This window comes from Geospiza fortis, unplaced genomic scaffold (assembly GCF_000277835.1).
Source record: "Geospiza fortis unplaced genomic scaffold, GeoFor_1.0 scaffold112, whole genome shotgun sequence".
Taxonomy (NCBI): domain Eukaryota; kingdom Metazoa; phylum Chordata; class Aves; order Passeriformes; family Thraupidae; genus Geospiza; species Geospiza fortis.
The window spans coordinates 26,631,298-26,650,372 of NW_005054298.1; the positions used below are offsets into that span (position 1 = coordinate 26,631,298).

General features: G+C 39.2%; 1 protein-coding gene across 1 annotated transcript in view; it reads left to right on the forward strand.

Moving 5' to 3' along the window:
• The first annotated feature begins 1,872 nt into the window (after positions 1-1,872).
• The window catches only part of HECW2 (HECT, C2 and WW domain containing E3 ubiquitin protein ligase 2), a 114,270-nt gene continuing 97,067 nt past the window's right edge, over positions 1,873-19,075 (forward strand). The window contains exon 1 of the mRNA XM_005415962.2: positions 1,873-2,213. Within this exon, the coding sequence (XP_005416019.1) occupies positions 1,922-2,213 (292 nt within the window). The 5' untranslated portion in view covers positions 1,873-1,921. The remainder of the gene's footprint in view (positions 2,214-19,075) is intronic.

The window sequence follows — 19,075 nt, forward strand, 5'->3', positions numbered from 1 at the left end:
AGTAGTTCACAAAGGCATCAAATCTGTGGCTGTGGGACAGAAGACAAAGTTAATGGTTCTCTGTCAGCCTGTTAGTTATTGCTGCCTGACCTGGTGCTGAGGGCCGTGGTTCCCAGGCAGGAGCATGAGCTGCTTGCTGTGGTGGGCAGCCTCAGGAGCAAATCGGGACCTCCTGACTCAGGGGTAGAACTCTCAGTGGGACATTTAACCCTTCAATGTAGTGTGTGCTGTCACATCACAGGGCTGATCCCTGTGTGTTTCACTGGCTTGTAGGGAAGGTGGTGGCTGTTTCTTACCAACCTTTCTGGTCTCAAAGCACTCTGTGATTTTCAGATCTAGTGAATAAAACTTTGCATAGAGAAACAAGATACTAACTTGCCTGATTCTCATTTAAAATGGCCCTTTTAACCAAAGTTTCCCTTTTCTCACTGACCCTTATGTCGGGCAGAATGTGCAGGACCATGGCAGAGGGGAGGTAGTGAACCCTGTTGACATCCAGCACCAGAAATAAAACGTGTATGCAGCCAAAATATTCCTCATGTCAGGAAAGACTGTGTCATGTACTTTGGGAAGTAAACATGGTTGTCTCTGTGTCACTTCTCTGTATGTAGACATATTGAACTGAATTTTTGTTTCCTTCCTTCTCTGCATTATTTGATGCTGAATCATATACAGTGTATGATATACTGCACACAACTGGATAAGTTGTATATCATATGTAAGTTGATAAGTATCTCATATATAAGTATATCATATATAAGTTGAACTTTATTTTTCCCCTTTGTTAGTTCTTAGTGTTTCAAAACATCTCCCATTTAAGAAAAGCTGAAAAACAGCAGAAAATTTTTTGTATGCTTGAAGAGTTCATACACTAAAATATTACTGAAAAGAAAATTGAAGATGAGTTATGATTTATCACAAGTTGTGAGTAATGTGAGGGCTTCTTTTCAAATGACAGTAATTTAGATGTAGTAATGTAGACAGTAATGGATAATGAAACACAAGTTCTGATTCTGAATGTGTTGTGTGGTGATATTGGCATGGCCCTTTCAGGGAAGACACTTCAATGAGGTGTCTGCTCAGGGCTGGAGGGAAACAGTCAATGACAGTTCCTTTGCTGAAGAAATTGCCTTGAAATGCTAAGGCCTCTGTTTTGTAATGGATGGAGAAGAACAACAAAATTTGACTGCACAGATGAATGGGCTAATTGGATATATATTCATAGTCTGAAGTACCTCAGTAAATGGTTTGGCATGTTTTTGTGTGGTATAGAGGACTTCAGAAGCTATGCTTTGTACCTTATAAGATGAAATCCTTACAAGATGATTTTATAGTAGCATAAATCTGGGATACGATATTTCTGCTGAAATATGTCCAACCTTATGTCCAATCTTCGACACTTAACTCATGCTGATCACACAGTGCATAGAGAGTGTTGTTGAAACTACCATAAACAACATGTACTGCTGGGATTTTTATGGTACAGGGCAAGTTCATTATGTCTTTGCTCTTAAGGCTACTTCACTCTTAAGTCTGCACTTACATTAGCTTTGTTACTGAGGCTGTTCTTCATAGATTGTCTTGGACCATGTGCTTGCTGCTGTTTTCTGGTTTATAAATGTTATTTCATGTTGTATGGCTAACTCTGAATTTTGCTGTATGTTTATCATGGGGGTTTTTTAATATACAGGTAAAGAGGTACTGTTCTTTGGAGAACAAAGTTCTTTTCAGTGGTAGAGCAATGAAGAAAAAGATTGTACTTTGTCTGTTTCAGGCTTCTGTGGGAACATTTTTGTACTAATACTTCTCCATTTAATAACTGACTGAGTCACCTTCTGTCTCACCTAAAACTTTTTTCCTTTGTTGTGATAGATCTCTGAACAACAACTTTTTTACGTGAGTTGACAGAAGTGGGGAGGAGATGGCCAGCTCAGCCCGAGAGCACCTGCTCTTCGTGCGCCGCCGCAACCCGCAGCTCCGCTACACCCTGAGCCCCGAGAACCTGCAGAGCTTGGCCTCTCAGGGCACCATGCCTGAGAACATGAACTTGCAGCGGGCCAACAGTGACACTGATTTAGTGACCTCGGATAGCAGGTCTAGTTTGACAGCCAGCATGTACGAATACACCTTGGGACAGTCTCAGAACCTCATCATTTTCTGGGATATTAAGGAAGAAGTAGATCCAACTGACTGGATAGGACTATATCACATAGGTAAGTCAGAATTGTGTTGTAATATTTCTGTGTGTTTCTTGCTATTTTGCCACTTCATATTTTCTTTTCTGATACGTGTTCTGGCATGCTACGGAATTAATCTACAGATAAAGTTGAAGTAAAACTGCAGAGACTTGCCTTGAGTTCCTCTTTGCTTTTCTCCGTGCAGTGAGCTATGTAAAAACATGATTGTAAGTAATGTAGATCTGGTTCCACAGTGACCTGCTAGAAGATGAAATGCGTTTTTCCTAAACAATAATTACGCATACAGTTTTCTGTTTCCTCCTTTGCTGGTGGCTGGCTTACAGACTGGAAAATTTGAAGTACCATACTCCTCATGTAACTTGATGTGCTTACAGTCCAATGCTTATACACTATTTTGGACAAGTAACCTTTCATCATTTGTGAAAAGCAACATTATCATTTGTATAAGTCTTTGATTTTGTAGAACTGAAATAGCATCAGTTCTGAAGGAGCAAACATTTCTGTTTGCGAGGAATTCTTGTAGAAGGAAATCCTCTCCAGAGATTATTCTGTGTGGGTTTCTTTGTGCTGTTCAGGCTATTTCATGGGAGGAGCTGGAACAAGCTCTAGGCTGCCATGCAAAAGCCTGTGGGTTGTGTGTGCATTAGCAAATAATGTGACTCCAGAGGGGATGGATCAGTAGGTCAGTTGGTGCTGAGAGCACCAGTAACCTATCTGGGTTGTGATTTTCCTCTGTGTTGTGTTTAATCAAGGATGCAAATGTCCCTGCTGCGTGTGTGGTTTGGAACTGGCCAAAGGACAGCCTTTATGTCCCTGCTAGGGAGGGAGCACAGGCAATACGTGGAGCAGCGCATGGAATCACTTCTCAGGAATCACTTCACATGCACTGACCTTAACCAGTGCTCACTAAGTGGGACTGATGGGTTCATTCGTTCTAAGACTGTGCTGCTTCTCTGGACCTAATGACTCATGTAGAGAGAATAGCCAATTCAAACTGCCAGAAGCAGCTATAGCAGAAACTGATGGAGACAGTTCTGACCACTGAAGTTATATCTGGCTGGGACTAAGTGTAGTGCAATGAAACTGGCCTCAGTAGGATTTTTGAGAAATACTTGCTGTGCCACCTTTTCCCGAGATGTTCCATCTCTGCATCACGTAATGTTACATTCTGTGTAGATGCTGTTTCTATTTTTTTTTTTTAGTCTGATATTTTTCCCAACATTATTGTAGTTCCACAAAGTGGGCATTATTAACTGGTGCTGTTCCAGTGCATACCTGGATATAAGAGCTGTACTGGAGTTGCTGCATAAGTTGCAGTCTCTCCTGGAACAAACTGTGGATATGCACTAACTTTTAAGTCATCTAAATAAAGTGTCTCCATAATAAACAGGAGTGGATCTTCCCAGCAGCATTAGCAGCTGAAGTGTGATCTGTGCTGTAAAATGCACAGACTGCTAAATGACCTGAAACATTCTAATTTAAATACATCGAGAGCTTCATCTGCATAAAGGTATAACAATCTTTCTTGTTGTTTTTTTATGGTTCACAGCACTTCAGGATTGATATTCAATAAGCTAAAATGCAGCATCTCTGTAAAGTTCTTATTGGTTCTTACTCTATGCTGAAATTTATTTTAATCTTATTTTCATGATTAAAAATATATCTACATTCAATCTGTTGAGTCCCTAAAGTACAAAAAATTATTAAGTTAGCACAGGGTAAAAAAACCTATAAGGAGCACCCAAATGTATGCCTTCTTGGGCCTAAACCCCCCATTATACAACCATGAGTTTGTGAATGCTGCCTTGTTAAATGGTGGAAGGTCCAGAAGCTTTTGTCTCCGTTGGCAGTTGAAATCCGTGAATGGTGGTGTGAATGATGAAAGTGCATATTTTTTAACAACAGAGGTAAGGACATACTCAGTCTGATAGGCATGCCTGTCTATCTTTGATGTAAATTTTTTTATCAACTCTTTCAAGTGTTAAAAAAACCTTTTAATTTGCATAACTTTTATAGCTGCAGTTAAGGTAAGTTAAATTTTACAGGTATAATCCAGGATTTTCCATCCTTTATGATATTAGCTCTGAAGCACCTCCATTTTCCACTTAGTCCTTTGTAAGTTGGGGACACTTCTTATTTTCTCAGGAGAGGCATGCTAGTTGGCGAAGATTTTTAAGAATAAAAGCTCTATTCTCAAACATCTTATTAAAATTTATTGTAGTTGCTTGAGGTTCTCCATCCTGGTCTTTGTTTAAAATGAAAATTATTTCATTTAAGTCTCCCGTTGGGCACAGGCTCCTGAAGGCACTGGGAATTGTGTGTGGCACTAACACCAGGCAGCACTGGGGCTCTGCCAGCTTGCAGTACCTCCAGTATTCCCCCATGTAAAGCACCATTTTTCAAGGAGCTAGGAACAGAAAAAGGCAAATATTGTGCTCTTATTTTAAAACACAAAACCACAGTCTTATGGCTTATTATTTTTTCTATTGCTTGTACAATTAACTGTCTTGCAATCTGGATCAGTGTTTTGAGAGGAAAAATTGGTTGTTAATTCTGTGAAGAGAAGGTGAAGATTCTGAAATGGGCATCATTCTGAGCTCAGGCATTTGCACAGAGAGGTTTGGCAAAGGTCTGAAGCAATCCAGGTACATTTTGAGCTCAAGTTAAATTTTGCAGAGTTACAGCCAGTATAAAAGGAATTGAAAATGGAACAGTGGAAGCTGTCTTGCCTGCTCATTCAGTAATTTTCTCTATTAGCATGTTCTCATTAGTTTTCTATAATGAGCAGGCAGTTCTGTGCTTCTGAGTGTGGTTCTATTGCTCAGTTAGAACTGCAGTGGCTCATGAGGAATCCCACCAAAGTTCTTAATAGAAGTTTCTTTATAAGAGGCTGAGCAGAACCCACTGCCTATATTCACCCAGGATGGACTGGTGCAGTTGGTAACAAGACTGTCAGCAATCAGTCACTGCCTCTGCTGTTAGTGCTTTGTAGGTGATTGATTGGCTTTCACTAGGGAATAGTAGATGGAGCGTTTCCCAGTACAGTACAACTTTCAGTGAAGTGTTTGGCCTGCTAAATAGTTATGAAAATAAATGTTACCTTTTTAAAATGAGAAAAACCCAAGGGGAAAAACACAGAATCATCTTATTCTGAAGGATTTTTTTTTAACACGCATGTGAATATTTTTTTGGGAACTTCTGGTTATTTTATTTTTAAAAAAGGAAGGAAGTCATAAATGAACAAATACTTTGTAGAAAAGACTGTATTTTATAAGACATTAATTCACAGGATACTCCTGTACAGAAACTTTCAGTTTAATGCAAGAAATTAAGTTTCATGTTTAAATGCAAGGAATTGAATCTAACTGAAACATTCTTCATAGCTAAATTCATGCTCAGTTTTTCTAGAATTTCACATTTTAAAGAATGTCGTTAGATATATATGTGAGTTTGCTCACTTGTACCATACTTGTATCTTCCTCAGTTTCATCAATGTGCATATGGAAACATGGCTAGTTTTCTTGCTGAGGAACAGCTTTGTATGCATGTTCTTTTTCTTTGTATGCATGTTCTTTTTCTTTGTATGCATGTTCTTTTTCTTTCCCCATGTATTCCTAAGGATTTCCAGAAGAAAAGTGTATGTGAGGGACATGGTGTATTCTGTGAAGGCAAACATCCTTTTTCCTGGCTATTTCTGGATTTGTACTGGCTGAACTTTTAAAAGTGTCAGTAGCACTTCTGGAACAGTCTTGTCCATCAAGTTTTGTTGAACAGCTTTCTGTCTGCAGAGGAGCTGTGTGGGAGGGCAGCTAGCACAGCTGTGAAAGCACAGAGGGTCCCACCGAGGCTGCGAGTGAGGCAGAAATGCTGTTTGCTTTCTTTGGGTAAATCAGGCAGTGCTGCGTGAAACCTGAAATTGTCACATCTGAAATGCAGGTTTGTCATTTTGGATTCAGCTTTCAGCTCTGCCTAGAATGAACTTGTCATTTTTTCTTCAGGACTGGTAGTGAGGATTGTCACTTGAGAGTGATGAGCATGATGAAATTTGAAGAGGGGGATTTTTAGTAGAGATACTGGGCCTGTGCTTACTTTGAGAAGCTGAGGTAAATCTTCAGTCTTTCTGTCCTAAAAAGGGAGGAAGAAATCCTCTTCTCAAAACTTCTTGATTTGTAATTAGGATTTAGACTGAAAACCACCATCTTTTGAAGTTGTAAAAGACTACAGAATTTAACACACATCCTCTTAGACCCATAAGGTTTTCTTGTTCAGTAGCAACCCAGCTTTTGCTTTAATTTTTTAAAAATATTGTTGTTACAAGCAATATTTAATATGTTGGAGGTTGTTTTTTATTTCCTCTATTTATGAGGAATCTGTATCTTGCAATGACAAGAGTGGTCAAGCTCTGTAATCCTGTGGTGAGTCAAGCTCTGCCCAATATTGGCACCAGTTAGAATCAAAGAAGATAAATGGATATTCAGTTTGAAGGAACTTTGAGATCCCAGTTTTCTTGCTACTGTGTTATTACAGCAACAGGCTTCCAGGAATTCCTTGGAAAGTGAGGGTTACTCAAAGAGATGAGCAGGTGGACTCTGCACTGCCCGTGGAGTGCTGAGGGAAGTTGCATCTTGATAAGTGTTACGAGTTGTCATGAAGTCTTGTATTTAAAGAAAACAGGAAGTACAAAATAAGGAATAAAAAGTCAGCAGAGAGAAGCAAATCCTATTTCTGGTTAAAATAGATTATCTCCCATGGCCAAATTGCAGAGGTTGGCCTATTTTTGTCCTAATTTACAGAGCCCTATTTATGAGCTGCATGCCCTCATTCTAGAGATCCTTAGCACATTCAAAATGCTGGCTGTCAAAGGTCATTGTATTTGTTTCCATTAGCTGCCTTACAGAAGCTGCTTGACTTTTGTTGTACCTACATCATGGATCCAAAATAGAATTATAAAACCAAACAAAAATAAAAAGAAACAAACCCGCTGCCGATGTGAAGTTATATAGGGCAATTTAGATAGGCTCTGGGTTTATACTAAGCTTCCTAGGGTAATGGAGTTTGGAGTCTCTCCTTTTCAGGTCAGACAGGATTAAAAAGAAAAAGCTTTTGCATAAACTGCCTTTAGTATGCTTAAAATAGAGGCTCACATTAGACAAAGAGATTATAAAATGTTAAAAATACTTTATTCCTAGAAGATTTATTTGGTTTGCATTATAGAAAACATACAAAGTAATATCTTCATTATCTTCCAGAAAATTCTGATTATTCCCTTGATTTTTTTCCCCTTCCTGTTCTGTTCTTTCCTTTTCTGTATTTTAAAACATGAGCAGTACTGTTCATATCTGTTGACTAGTTGCTAGGCATAAAACTATTAATTTGTGGTTACTCCTCATTCTGGCTGCTGCTGAGGTCTGTAAACCACTGGCTTCAGTTTCTGTGTGGAAGAGTCTTTCCCCAGCTGGCTCCATGAGAGTCTCTGGCTTTGACTTCCAGGACACTGGCACTTTGCTCTTTGTCATCAGCCATAATGCTGGAAAAAGCTGCCTTGATCATTTAATTTGCTGATGACTTAATATTTAGGGAAAGGCCACCTCTTGAGTGGGATAATGAAAAGTGGAGGCAGTCTAATGTAACAACTGTATCCTAAAATGGGGTGAGACTTCAGTGGTCTAAAAAAACCCGTATAATAAACCAGGGGTCTTCAGAAGCTTTCCCTCCAGGTACTGCATTCCAATTTTATTCTTTCAGTTCTTCCTAGGTCCTGACCCACATATGAAGCTCTTTTTTCACCAACATGGAATTTCTCCTCTTCAGTTGTGAACTGGTGAATTTTGTTCAAAAATCACTGTATGGGCATAATACCCATTTATAATACCCAGCATAATACCATTTCTTTCCTGCAGAAAATTAGAAGATGTGGATGGAAAGTGTTTTCTCTATGTATTTTTCATTGCATGCAGGAGATATCTGAAAAGATACTAGTTACATTAAAATATATACATTTTTTGGTTGTTGTAAGAAGAAAATAATTAATTCCTTGCTAAAACCCTCAAAATCTAGGATCTTGTAGAATGATATAAAAATTCAAGCTGTGACAGAAATGTCTTACCAGAACATCCAAACTTTTCAGTTAATTGTGGGGGTTTTTTTCAGTTTTTCAGATAGCCCTGACCTGAAAACTAGACAAACGTAGCTGCAGGGAGGACATTTTCAGCTGTGTTGTCAGTATCTTTCCACTGCAAGAGGTTTTGGCATGACAACATTTATAATCCTTTGGATAGAAAGTGGTGTTCTCACAACCCTGCCTTTTTGAAGTGACTGTTCTAGCAGATGGGAAGATGGCAGATACAAACACTGGATAATGAAAAACAATGTAGACCTCTGGATTTGTAATATTCCCTTTTACCATAAAACTGCCTGCCTTGTGTCAGCTTGTATTTTAATTTGTTTGAAGGGGTTGAATTTAATTTTTTTAAAAGACATTTCCAGGGCTGTTTTCTATCATGAAATCAGTGTGCTGTACAGTATTTTCAAAATAATTTGGAAAAACAGTTATTCCAAGTCAGTGATAACCGGATTGAAAAGGGAACTGCATAAATGCATCTATTGATTTTTTTAATGTGAGAAATAGATTATGGTTTAGTTTTGCATTATGCATAGTGTTAGAATTCCTCCTGTACATTTTTTATGAAGTTCTTGGCTCCTGTGTCTGCACAGATTTATCAATGACTGTAAGAATCTGAATTGAGATGTGTTACAAGCTGAGTGTTAAATAGGATATGTTAAGGATGAGACAGGTGTAGGTAAAGCCAGTGGGACATGAAAAGATGAGACACAAACATACTAGGACTCTGAAACTAACACTTTATTGGTAGATACATGTAATATAATTTTTAATATAGTCTGATATTGGATACACAGGTTCTTAAATTATAACTGGAGGAGGTTAAGGAAGGTGCCAGTACTGATTTTGATAGGCCTTCTTTCCTAGCAAAGCTCATCAATTTGTGCTGTTTGAAGGACAGAAAAGACACAGAGAATGGCCAGATCTGAAAGTTCTCTGGCAGGAAATTTTCAGGTAGGCCAGTGGTGCCCAGCCCTTGTAGGATTTGCCATTTGGCATGAGGGAGGTTCTGGTTTGGGGTGAAGATGCTGGAGCTGTGCAGTTCCACTGGCTGTGCTTGGCTGGCGCTCACCCTGTGGGCACAGCAGGACCTGGGCACGGCTGCACTGGCAGCGTTCCCTGTCTCCATGCCCATCAGCAGCCAGGACTCCATTGCCCTCACTGTAATGGGCAGCTGATTTTCAGGCAAGCAAACCCTGTGCTTCTGAGCTTTGTTTCAAGAGATCTGCCTCCTTTGTGTGGCAGTCATTCAGAGTTAGTGTCAAACTGTTTAGTCTTCCGTCGTGTTTCAAGTCACTGATCACTAATGTGTCAGTAGTCCTAGAAAGTTCATAAAAATCAGTAGGTTCATTGCCCTTGTCATTCCTACCCTAACCTTGGGAAGAAATGAATCCTTTATATTCCAATGTGTAGTAATGCAAAAAATGAACCTACAATTTCCATAGAGGTAAGGTGGTCATTCTGTATGTACTGTAGTAAGGCAAAGAGGAAAAAGACAGATATCTATCTCTTCAGATGTGGTATGAGCTCTCATGCTCCATTAAATGCACGCTTCCTTGAGAATTTAAACTTCATCTGATGGTCAAAAATGTACTTCATGTGACTTAAGTCACACTTGGGGATAATTTTCAAGAGCGGAAACCTGAAAGCTTGGACCTAATAAGTGTCATTTGTGAAGAGGACTAAGAATGGAATGCATTCCATGCCTTGCAAAATCAGGACCTTAATTAATGTTTTATCTTTGCCATAAAATTTGGAAGCACTTTCTTGTATATGGAGCTAGTTAAGCCTAAATGGGTTTGACTTTATAAAATTAAATGTGTGTAGAAAACCATTATAGTGCAGCAGTAGGCACATTTGGTTGTCACTGAGATAAATATCCAGTAATGACCTCATTAAAAAAGAAAAAAAATATTTATATGTTCACTGTAGTTTAATTTGTATCTAGAGTTTCATGCATGACATAGTTCAGCAGATGGAAGCCTGCAGGGTGGGGGAAAATTCAGTTTGAAAAATTTTTCAACATAGATGCATCTCTTAATTTTAGTAGATTTCCAGAAAGGCACTTGCTTCCCAGATACTGAATAAGGATGCAACAATCTACTAAAGTCAACGAGTGAGATTTTTAGGAGTTATTGATGAGGTGGTACTTAATGTGCAGCAACAACACTTTTTCTGATGTATTCTTAAACTTGTAAATTTGAGCAATAGGGTGAAAAGTGCATTGTCCAGTTCCTTTGAAAACCCCAAGCCAAACATACCCCTGCTATGTGTTCAGAAGTGAAATCCCAGCCATCCCAGCTGACATTGGTGCTGCTGCCCCAAGGGATTCAAAGAGCTCTGAGTCAATCAGATCAGGAAAGGTTTGGGGTTTGGAAAGCAGTCCTAATTACAGCAGGTTGAACTGAGTGCACTCCTCTCTTGCTCCAGCACTTAAATACAAATCCCTGTGTTTCAGATCCAGGTAGGTGACTGTGCTTGGTGCTGCTGGTTGCTGGCTCAGCAGCACCAAGCTGGCAGAGGATTTACTCTCCCAAGAACACAAACAGCTCTGGGCCAGTTTAGCATCTCGGAGGGGCTGGGGGACAGCAGCAGGGGTTACCTGCAGGAGCGTGGGACCAGGAGTGGGAGGGACACTCCAGGCAGTAATTTGCCACTGGACCTGCTCAGCTGCAATGTGCAGCAGTGACCCCAGCAGAGAGGCTGTGATGGGATGTCATTTTTAGGCTGCTGTAAAAGGAGTGCGAGTCTAATTGCGCATAAGTTAGTTACTTATGTCTGGGTTTACATGTATTGCTGGGAGTAGCTGAGTTGATGAGCCTTTGTTTCTAGTTGCATTCAATTCTAGGTTCTATTTGTTGCCTGATGGGTCCCAGGGAATTAATGCTTTTTAAAAATACTCTCCTGGAAATGGAGAAGGAATAATGGAAATATTATACGTAGGTGCTTTCAAGGTAATTACACAACTTAGTAAAACTTCCTTGCCTTCATTAGTCTACAGTTTTGTGTTCTTTTTTGATGTTGCATGTTAACACCATGTGAGAAAGCACTTTTTATTTCAGAGATTTTATACTGAAAAGTTAAATTATCTCCTTTCATGACTTCTGATGATGCTTTTTGGCACTGGTTAAAATGATACTGCTTCTGAAGAACTGCAAAATGACCTTTGTGTTTCTTCTGGCTTGGGTCTCATCCAGTTTAATCTGCAGGGCTATTTAGTACTTATCATAAGCAGTGTTTGGCTTAATTTCTCTCATCTTCATGACATCAGCTTAATTATTTGAGATGAGAAATACCTATATTGGCATCCTTTTTGTTGAAGAGGTAAATCTTAATTGTAAAGTAGTTATCCATCTCACTACAAAACTACTAAAGCCTAAATGTGAGAAAAATGATCTGGCAATGTATAGGGGAGAAAAAAATCATTCTATTACTCTGAATGTGACAGGTTGGTGCTTAAGACAAATTAGCAGTTTTTCTGGTTTTCACTTGAAAACTCTGTTTGTGCCATCAGTGTATTACTCAGAAGTTAATTTATCTTGGAAATTCTAGATTGTCTTCAGCTGAAGTAGAGCAAAAATCATGAGTGATCTTCCAACCTCCTTTCCCCCCTTCTTTTCCATCTATATACTGCATGTCATGTGATGAAGAATAGGTTATAAGATGCTATTTTTTAGATAACGTCCTTTTCCTTAGGACTGCTCTGCAGTTAAACATAGTAAATCAAGACTTTGTCATAAAATTCCATTTAAATTTCCAAAGGAAAACTGTCTTCTGTTTAGCTAGAGCATGTACTCTACCAGTTACTTTGAGGTGGCTTATTTGATACTAAAGAATATTTACTAGTGCCTTGAGACGTTGATACATTCCTGGAAACCCCTGAAGGTAATGAGTCCGTGATGAGGCAATTCAGTGTTGTGTTACTCATCTCACTGAAAAGCCTCTCTTGGACATATGGTTTGACCATGGACTCTGTGCCTCTAGGGGTAAGCACCAGGGTCTGAAAGCTCTCTTGAGACACACAGGCAGCAGTGTTTTAAATTTAAGTATAGGGGAGATCCACTAAACTGTTTCAGGAAGTTTTTTTTGTCTTTGCAGGGAGACAGCAAACTTAGGAGAACCTCTTCCTGATTAACCATAGTACATTGCTTTTAAAGTGGGCATAAGGAGAGTTATGAGGGTGGGAAACAAGCATTGCGTTTCACAGAAAATATTTCAGGTTCTTTTAGAACTCCTTCCTGCTCATTTCTTTAGAAATCTAAGACTGACTTATCTTATTGTGTGTGTATATTGGATGAATTTCTTCCAGGATGTGTTGGCTCATTTCCTTGAGTACTTCTAAATTTTCTGAATTTTTTTTCAGTCACAACAGATAGCTCAAAAAGCTTTAAGGAAATGAGTCAACCTCCTGAAATAAATTGCTTACTGAATAGAGGATACTATGTTTGACATCGCAGACGCCCTTGATAGTTCTGTGGATACTAATTAACAGATAGTCTCTGAAAATCTGTTATATCCAGGTTCCAAAAGGATTTGGGAGACAAATATCCCCAGTGAGCACCTGAGCTTTCCTGTTAGGAATTTGGGGCATGCTTCTAGACTGACAGGTATTGGTGTGAGAGTGCAGATGGGGATGTGACAGGCAGGCTCTTTAATGAAAAATTAAGGATGTTGTTGAACTTAAGCGTAAATAAATAGGAATAACATAAAGCTGCTGAGTTGAGGACTACGAAACTTTGATAAAACAACACTGAAATCTGAAGGCTGCATAGGCGAAGTGCTTTGGTCCTTATTTTATTACTCACAAGCAGTTTGCACTCTAGTTCCAGGAGCCCTTGCTGCGAGTGTCCGGAATGTCCAGCAGGTGCCCAAAGCAGGTGAGGCTGTTCTGTGAGGAAAGGCCCAGTGCCTGGCCATGTTTCCTTTGGGTTGCAGGAGTCCCAGCAGGGAGTTTCCCTGCTTGGGGCTTTGCTGAGTCACTGCGCTGGCAACTGACTGCAGTCTTATATAGTTAGATTAAAAATAAGTAAGAAGACACCATTTTAGTAACATATCTTATACAGTAGGTAGGCACAGGATTCAGGATTTTCTTTGCTTCCCAAGGATTACTCAGCGACTCAGGGACAGAAATGAGAAAGCCAGCACCAAACACCATGAGCTGGGATTTTCTGTCTGATGAGCCTAACTAAAAGTAAAACCAGATGGCCCTTAATATTTAAAAACTTTGATGTCTGGATCTGGATCTGAACTTTGAGCTCTGAGGCAGCAAGTAATAACCCAGCTTGCCCTGCTTTGGTGCATTGCACAGAAAGTCCCTGATGCAGGCTGTAAATACCACATCTCTAAACAGAGGTGAGGTGTGTCTCCAGACAGGTGGTGTGCGCTGTCAGGCACTCGAGGGAAATCTGAATACATGCCCACCACAACAGAGAGAAGAAAGCCTGAAACATCATCAAAGGACTTGACCCTGTTGGTGTGTTAAGTGTCTCAAAACAGTGAGAGTTGCATAAAAGCAGGTACAAAATACAAATCCAGCTGCAGTGGAAGGAGACAGAATAAGGTGCAGGGCTCTGTCTCTGGCTTTGTGACTGTTGTCAGTGATTGTTGCCTGTAATTTGAGGTTGTGAACAACTAACTTGCTACATTTCTCTGGTTGGAGCATAACTGTTGGCCGTGGTAGTTTGGGACTGTGATCCGTAAGCTTTTTGATACAACCTTTAGGAGTGAAGTAGCACTGTGTGCAGGCAAAAGGACAGTATAGTCATGGTTTATTAAAACAAAACAATAGAAGCATCCCTGCTGAAGAATCTGCAGAAATTATTGATTGATTTAGCAGGAAAAAAAAACAATGCTTTATGCAAGATTGACTTGCAGGTCCAGTGTACCTACCCATTTGCAGCTCCAGCTTGAGCAAAGGAGAGGGTATATCCCAAGTGTGATAGAGAAAATCAGCAAAAATAGGTGGCTAAAACCATCAGGACAAACTCCTGGCTCACTGTGCCAAAATAGGTTTGGTGGTCACAGCAAAGAACCAATAAAAAACCTGTGCATGTCTGTCAAACAATCCCCAGGCTGCAGTCCATGGGAACCTGAATCAGGTCAGGGACAGTGCAAGAATGCAGGCACTGAGACAGCAGTGAACACATTCTATCTCCTCCATCTGTACACCTTGCAAAAATAGCATTTTTGAAAGTGTATGTGCAAATTTGGAATGTGCTATGCTCCTGATCTATTTCTGGATTATCCTGGGTCTGCTTAAAGATTAATTCAGTGTATAAGCACGCTATACTGTTTGGTGGACAGGACTGAGAAAAACACAATGTGCTTCTGTAAAGTGAACTGGGTCAGACTTCAGTCATATGCTTATCCAAAGAACCTGTTCTCCTGGTGACTACAGTGCCTCCCTAATTGTGCTGTTAAATTCTGCAATGTCAGCATGCTAGTGCCAGATCCCCAAATGGGACAGTCTGTGTTTGCAAGTAATCAGTGACACACAATATAAAATTAAGCAAAAATGTAAGAAATTGTAAGCTGTAGAAACCACAGCTTGGCTGAAAGTTATGCCCCAGGGACTTGGTTCACAAATATTAGCAAGGTTTGCAGCTCACTGTACAAACCTGTGGCTAGTTAGGTGGGATTTAACCAATCTGAATTGATTTTTTTGTTTGCAGTTCTTATATACTTTTAAACCCATAGAAACCTTTTTTGTTGCTTTTGTATATTGCTTGCCCACTTCTTGGATTTATGCTACCACACTGAGTAGTTCTGGCTGTGCTCACTGGAACAAAATATGTGTTTGGAAACACTTGTAGTATTTTACTTCAGGTGCAGCATTAGTAGGAAATGCTTAGAAAAGGTGTTTGCTTTGTATAGGTTTATTTGGCTTCATAATGAACTCAGATTCTTGGACCATTTATTCTTTTTGTTGGTCTCTTCTACATTTGGGTTAAATTACCAAGACATTGAAGCATGACAAAAGGATATTGTCAAAATATAAACATTTTTCTGTATTCCAAACCAGGAAGCTCCCTGACTTTCTAATAAATTCCCTAAGAAACCTATTACTGCCAAATGACAATAGACTAGTTTGCATTCCCGCTTAAACCACTCATAATATTGAGGATAAACTTAAAAACAACAGCTGCTAAGGGAATATAAAATCCCACAAGATCCTTAAGAGATGTGTGCTGCAGAGACACAGAATAGAATGTTTTTTGACAAGTTTCAGAAACCAGAAGAATTTCTGAAAGGCAATGAGTAATTGCTTGAAACTTGCAAAGAAAATTTTTTTTTCCTAAAAAAAAAGTATTTTTGGGAATGGACTTGAGCCCTGAAAGTGAAATGCTGGCTGATATTGTTACTGTCAAAAGGTTGGAACAGGCTAAGAAGAATTTTGATCAATGTCAGAAACTGTAAGCAATAATCAAGCGCAATTGAAAGTGAAGCTGAGGAATCAAAAGGCTGTCCTTTCTCTCCTTTCAGTGATGAGTCAGTTCTCTCCACCCAGTGTTGAAGGATGCCACATTGCTGAAAATTCAGAGATATCTGTACCATCATAATAGGTTCAGGGTTCAAACCATCAACCATTTGAGAATGCAAAACTGAAACTAACCTCCTGGATTCCTAGATGTCAGCTGTTGTGTGTAGGAAAACACTTTTTTCTGTGTATCTGATCTGTTCTGTGGGTGTACTGCTTCTTGTTTTAGCCCTCATTCCTAGCAATAAATAGCACTTTCACACAATCACACACCAAAAAAAGAAATAAGTCTAAGTAAACACCAAGTAAAACAAGGGCTGAAAATGCAAAAGTGATTGAGGGTTAAATGAGCTTCACAGGACTCTTAGGGAGTGTGTTTGGCACATTGCTCTTCCTGGTTCATTCCAGGAAAGGAAAGAGATCTGTGGGGAAGGCTGAAGGTGGGACTTAGTATCAAAAGCCAAATGAGAATATCCAACTACCTGGCCATAAAAGCAGCTGGTGGATTACTGTGTGCAAAGGCTGGGTCAGCTTTTTGGGTAATGCTGGCTCTGTAATTCAAAAGGGTTTGTGCTCAGAGTTTAACACCCTTGCTAATGATCAATTAATTTTTTTTTAATATGTCTTACAGAAAACTTTCAGTAATTCTGGTAGAAACTTTCACTGGCAAAAGCTACTTATTAGAACTGCTGGAGGGTGTACATATGTGGGCAGTTAAAACACTTAATTCGGATTTGTGGTTACAGTCATTCTCCTTCATGGCCGTGAGCAGAGCCAGCCATCTGGCAAGGGAGTGCCTCCTTCTCATCACACATCTGAGAGCTTCCCACAAATGAGATTTCAGCTCATTAGGATACATTATGGCCTTGTGGGGATTTGAGAAGAAATACATACCTTTAATCTCTTGTACTTTCATCTGAGTTGCATGATTTTGTTCTGTTCTAGAAAAGAAATGTGTTTACTGAATTTAGCCTTTTGATTGCATATATACATTAAAGATTTTTTTCTGCAGTTTATTCAGAAGTATTATAAATATATATTTATAAATAAATATATAAAGTATATAAATATATTATAAATACCTAATGAATTATTTGGGCCTGCAGCTCTTTCATTGAAAGTTGTGATATGATTAGAGGGTTAGAAGTGTGAGCCCTTGCTGAATGACACTGCTCTTGAGCTGATGGCTTCCTTTATTTTGATAGGTAAAGATGATGAAGTTACTTTTGGGGTGTAGCTGCTTCTGGTTGTTTGGTGTTTGTCTGTATCTCTGAAGCACCTGGAAGGTCTTGATGATCAAGATGCTGGATGTAGAGACATGACTGAGCTCATCTTTTCAGCTGTACCAATATTTTCTAGCATTTGTAAAGTGTAAATATTTCTGCCAGTAATAGGTCTGTTAGAATATGAATGGGAAAAGAGCATGTCAGGTGGATAATGCACCAGTGAATTCAGGTCAGTTTTTGTAGAAGATAATTGCAGAAATTGAGGGATTTGTGTCACTTGAGTAAGCTAGAAAGAGGTTTTCAAATTATTGATGTGATGAGTAACTGGTTCTGGCTTTTCACCAATTTTGAGGATCATCTGTTAGGTGAGGTTTTTGAATTGATGAATTTATTAACCTAAAGGCCGTGTAACCTAAATTATAGATGCTTACAATTTATCATCACCTCACTTCTAGGACCAGAGGATGGAAAGGGTAAATAAGCATGACACTTGTCAAAAAGTGGTTACAAAATTTATGTGAATTTATAAAGTATTCATGGGTCATTATTTAGTTGTAGGGCAGAGGAAACAGGATGGCTGCTAATAATTAGACATGGAATGGCTCCTGTTGATTAGGACAAGAAGTTTTGTAGGTTATTAGATAAGTAGTAACAGGGTTGATACCCCCCTTAACTACTTTTTAGGGAACCTGTCTTAACTGGCTGGGTTTCAAATAATAATTTACCATTGCTACTGTAAACTCTGTATAAAACAGGGTACTTTCTTCTGCTGTATGAAAAGCTGGAGGAAAAAAGGAAAAGGGAACAGAAGAATGAGCCAAAAAGGAAAGCAGGAAACTAGACAATGGTCTGTGCAAACCTACAGATCAATAACAGCAAATATGCTTGTAATGAATTTTACTGTTTCATGGGTGGCCAACATGAGGCATATTGCAAAATGCTGTCTGGAAATAAAGGTGAGTACTCAAGCTGAATGTTTCAGTAATAGATGGTTGCCAAGTACTTGTTTCCTATCTGATTTTAAAATTCCTTTAATTTAAACAGAACAAATGACACTTGGCAACAGTTTCAAAATACAGATTTAAAATAACATGCATATGTTTTTGAAATCTTTTCTAGCCTGTTGTGCTTTTCCTGTGCATTGCAGTGATATGCATGGTGTTTAAAGGGCAGATGTACATTTCATAATAGTTTAAAATGGTGTTTAGTTTTTAGATTTGCAAACAATAAAAAAGTAAAAATAGAACACAGTCATCAACTCTATTAGAAGTCCTCTCAGTTATAGCAGTTGTGTTTGCTGACAGTTCCACAAGAAAAGCCTCTTTTTGAAGTATAAGTAATTTACAGAAGATCTACATGCGGAATGAAATGCACTTAACGTTAGTTTATGAGCTAGTAATTGTTGTCAAATGAGCCCATATTTTACTGAAATTAAACCCAGAAGAGATCATTACATCGTTCAGTACAATCTACTATCTATTAAGGCCATTCAGTGTTGTCCAAATTTCTCCTCTCCTGAATATTCCCACTCTCAGAAGATGAAAATGTGACTATTGCCAGAGAGCAGCAGCAGACTGAATGGGAATAATGGGAATAATGTTCTGATTGCAGAGCAGGAATTGCTCCAAGTACGTTTTGAGGCTGAGAAGGAGGGAACGGGGATGGCCATAACCATATGGCCTTTCCTGAAGTGGTTTCCACTGTTTCCACTTGAGAAATGTTTGACCAAATAAAAATGAACACCAAGCAAAACTGCCAGTTTCTCTGGGACCTTTCTGCACTGGGTGTCTGCATACAGGACCACATGTTTGCTGGTTAATAAATAAACCAGCATAAAGGCCACAGAATAAATGGCCCCTTACTTTTTCTGCTGCCTGTAGGATTACATGTGCTGGGTATGAAGACAGCCACAGCACAGAAAGCCTCTCTGTAAGTGCAGCTGTGCTAGTAGCAAAATCGTGCTTTTGTTGATAATGTTTATTTGCCAACAGAATTTCCCGGGGGCACGATAGGCTATGTAGACAAGAGCATGGTTTTGCTGGTATCACATCTT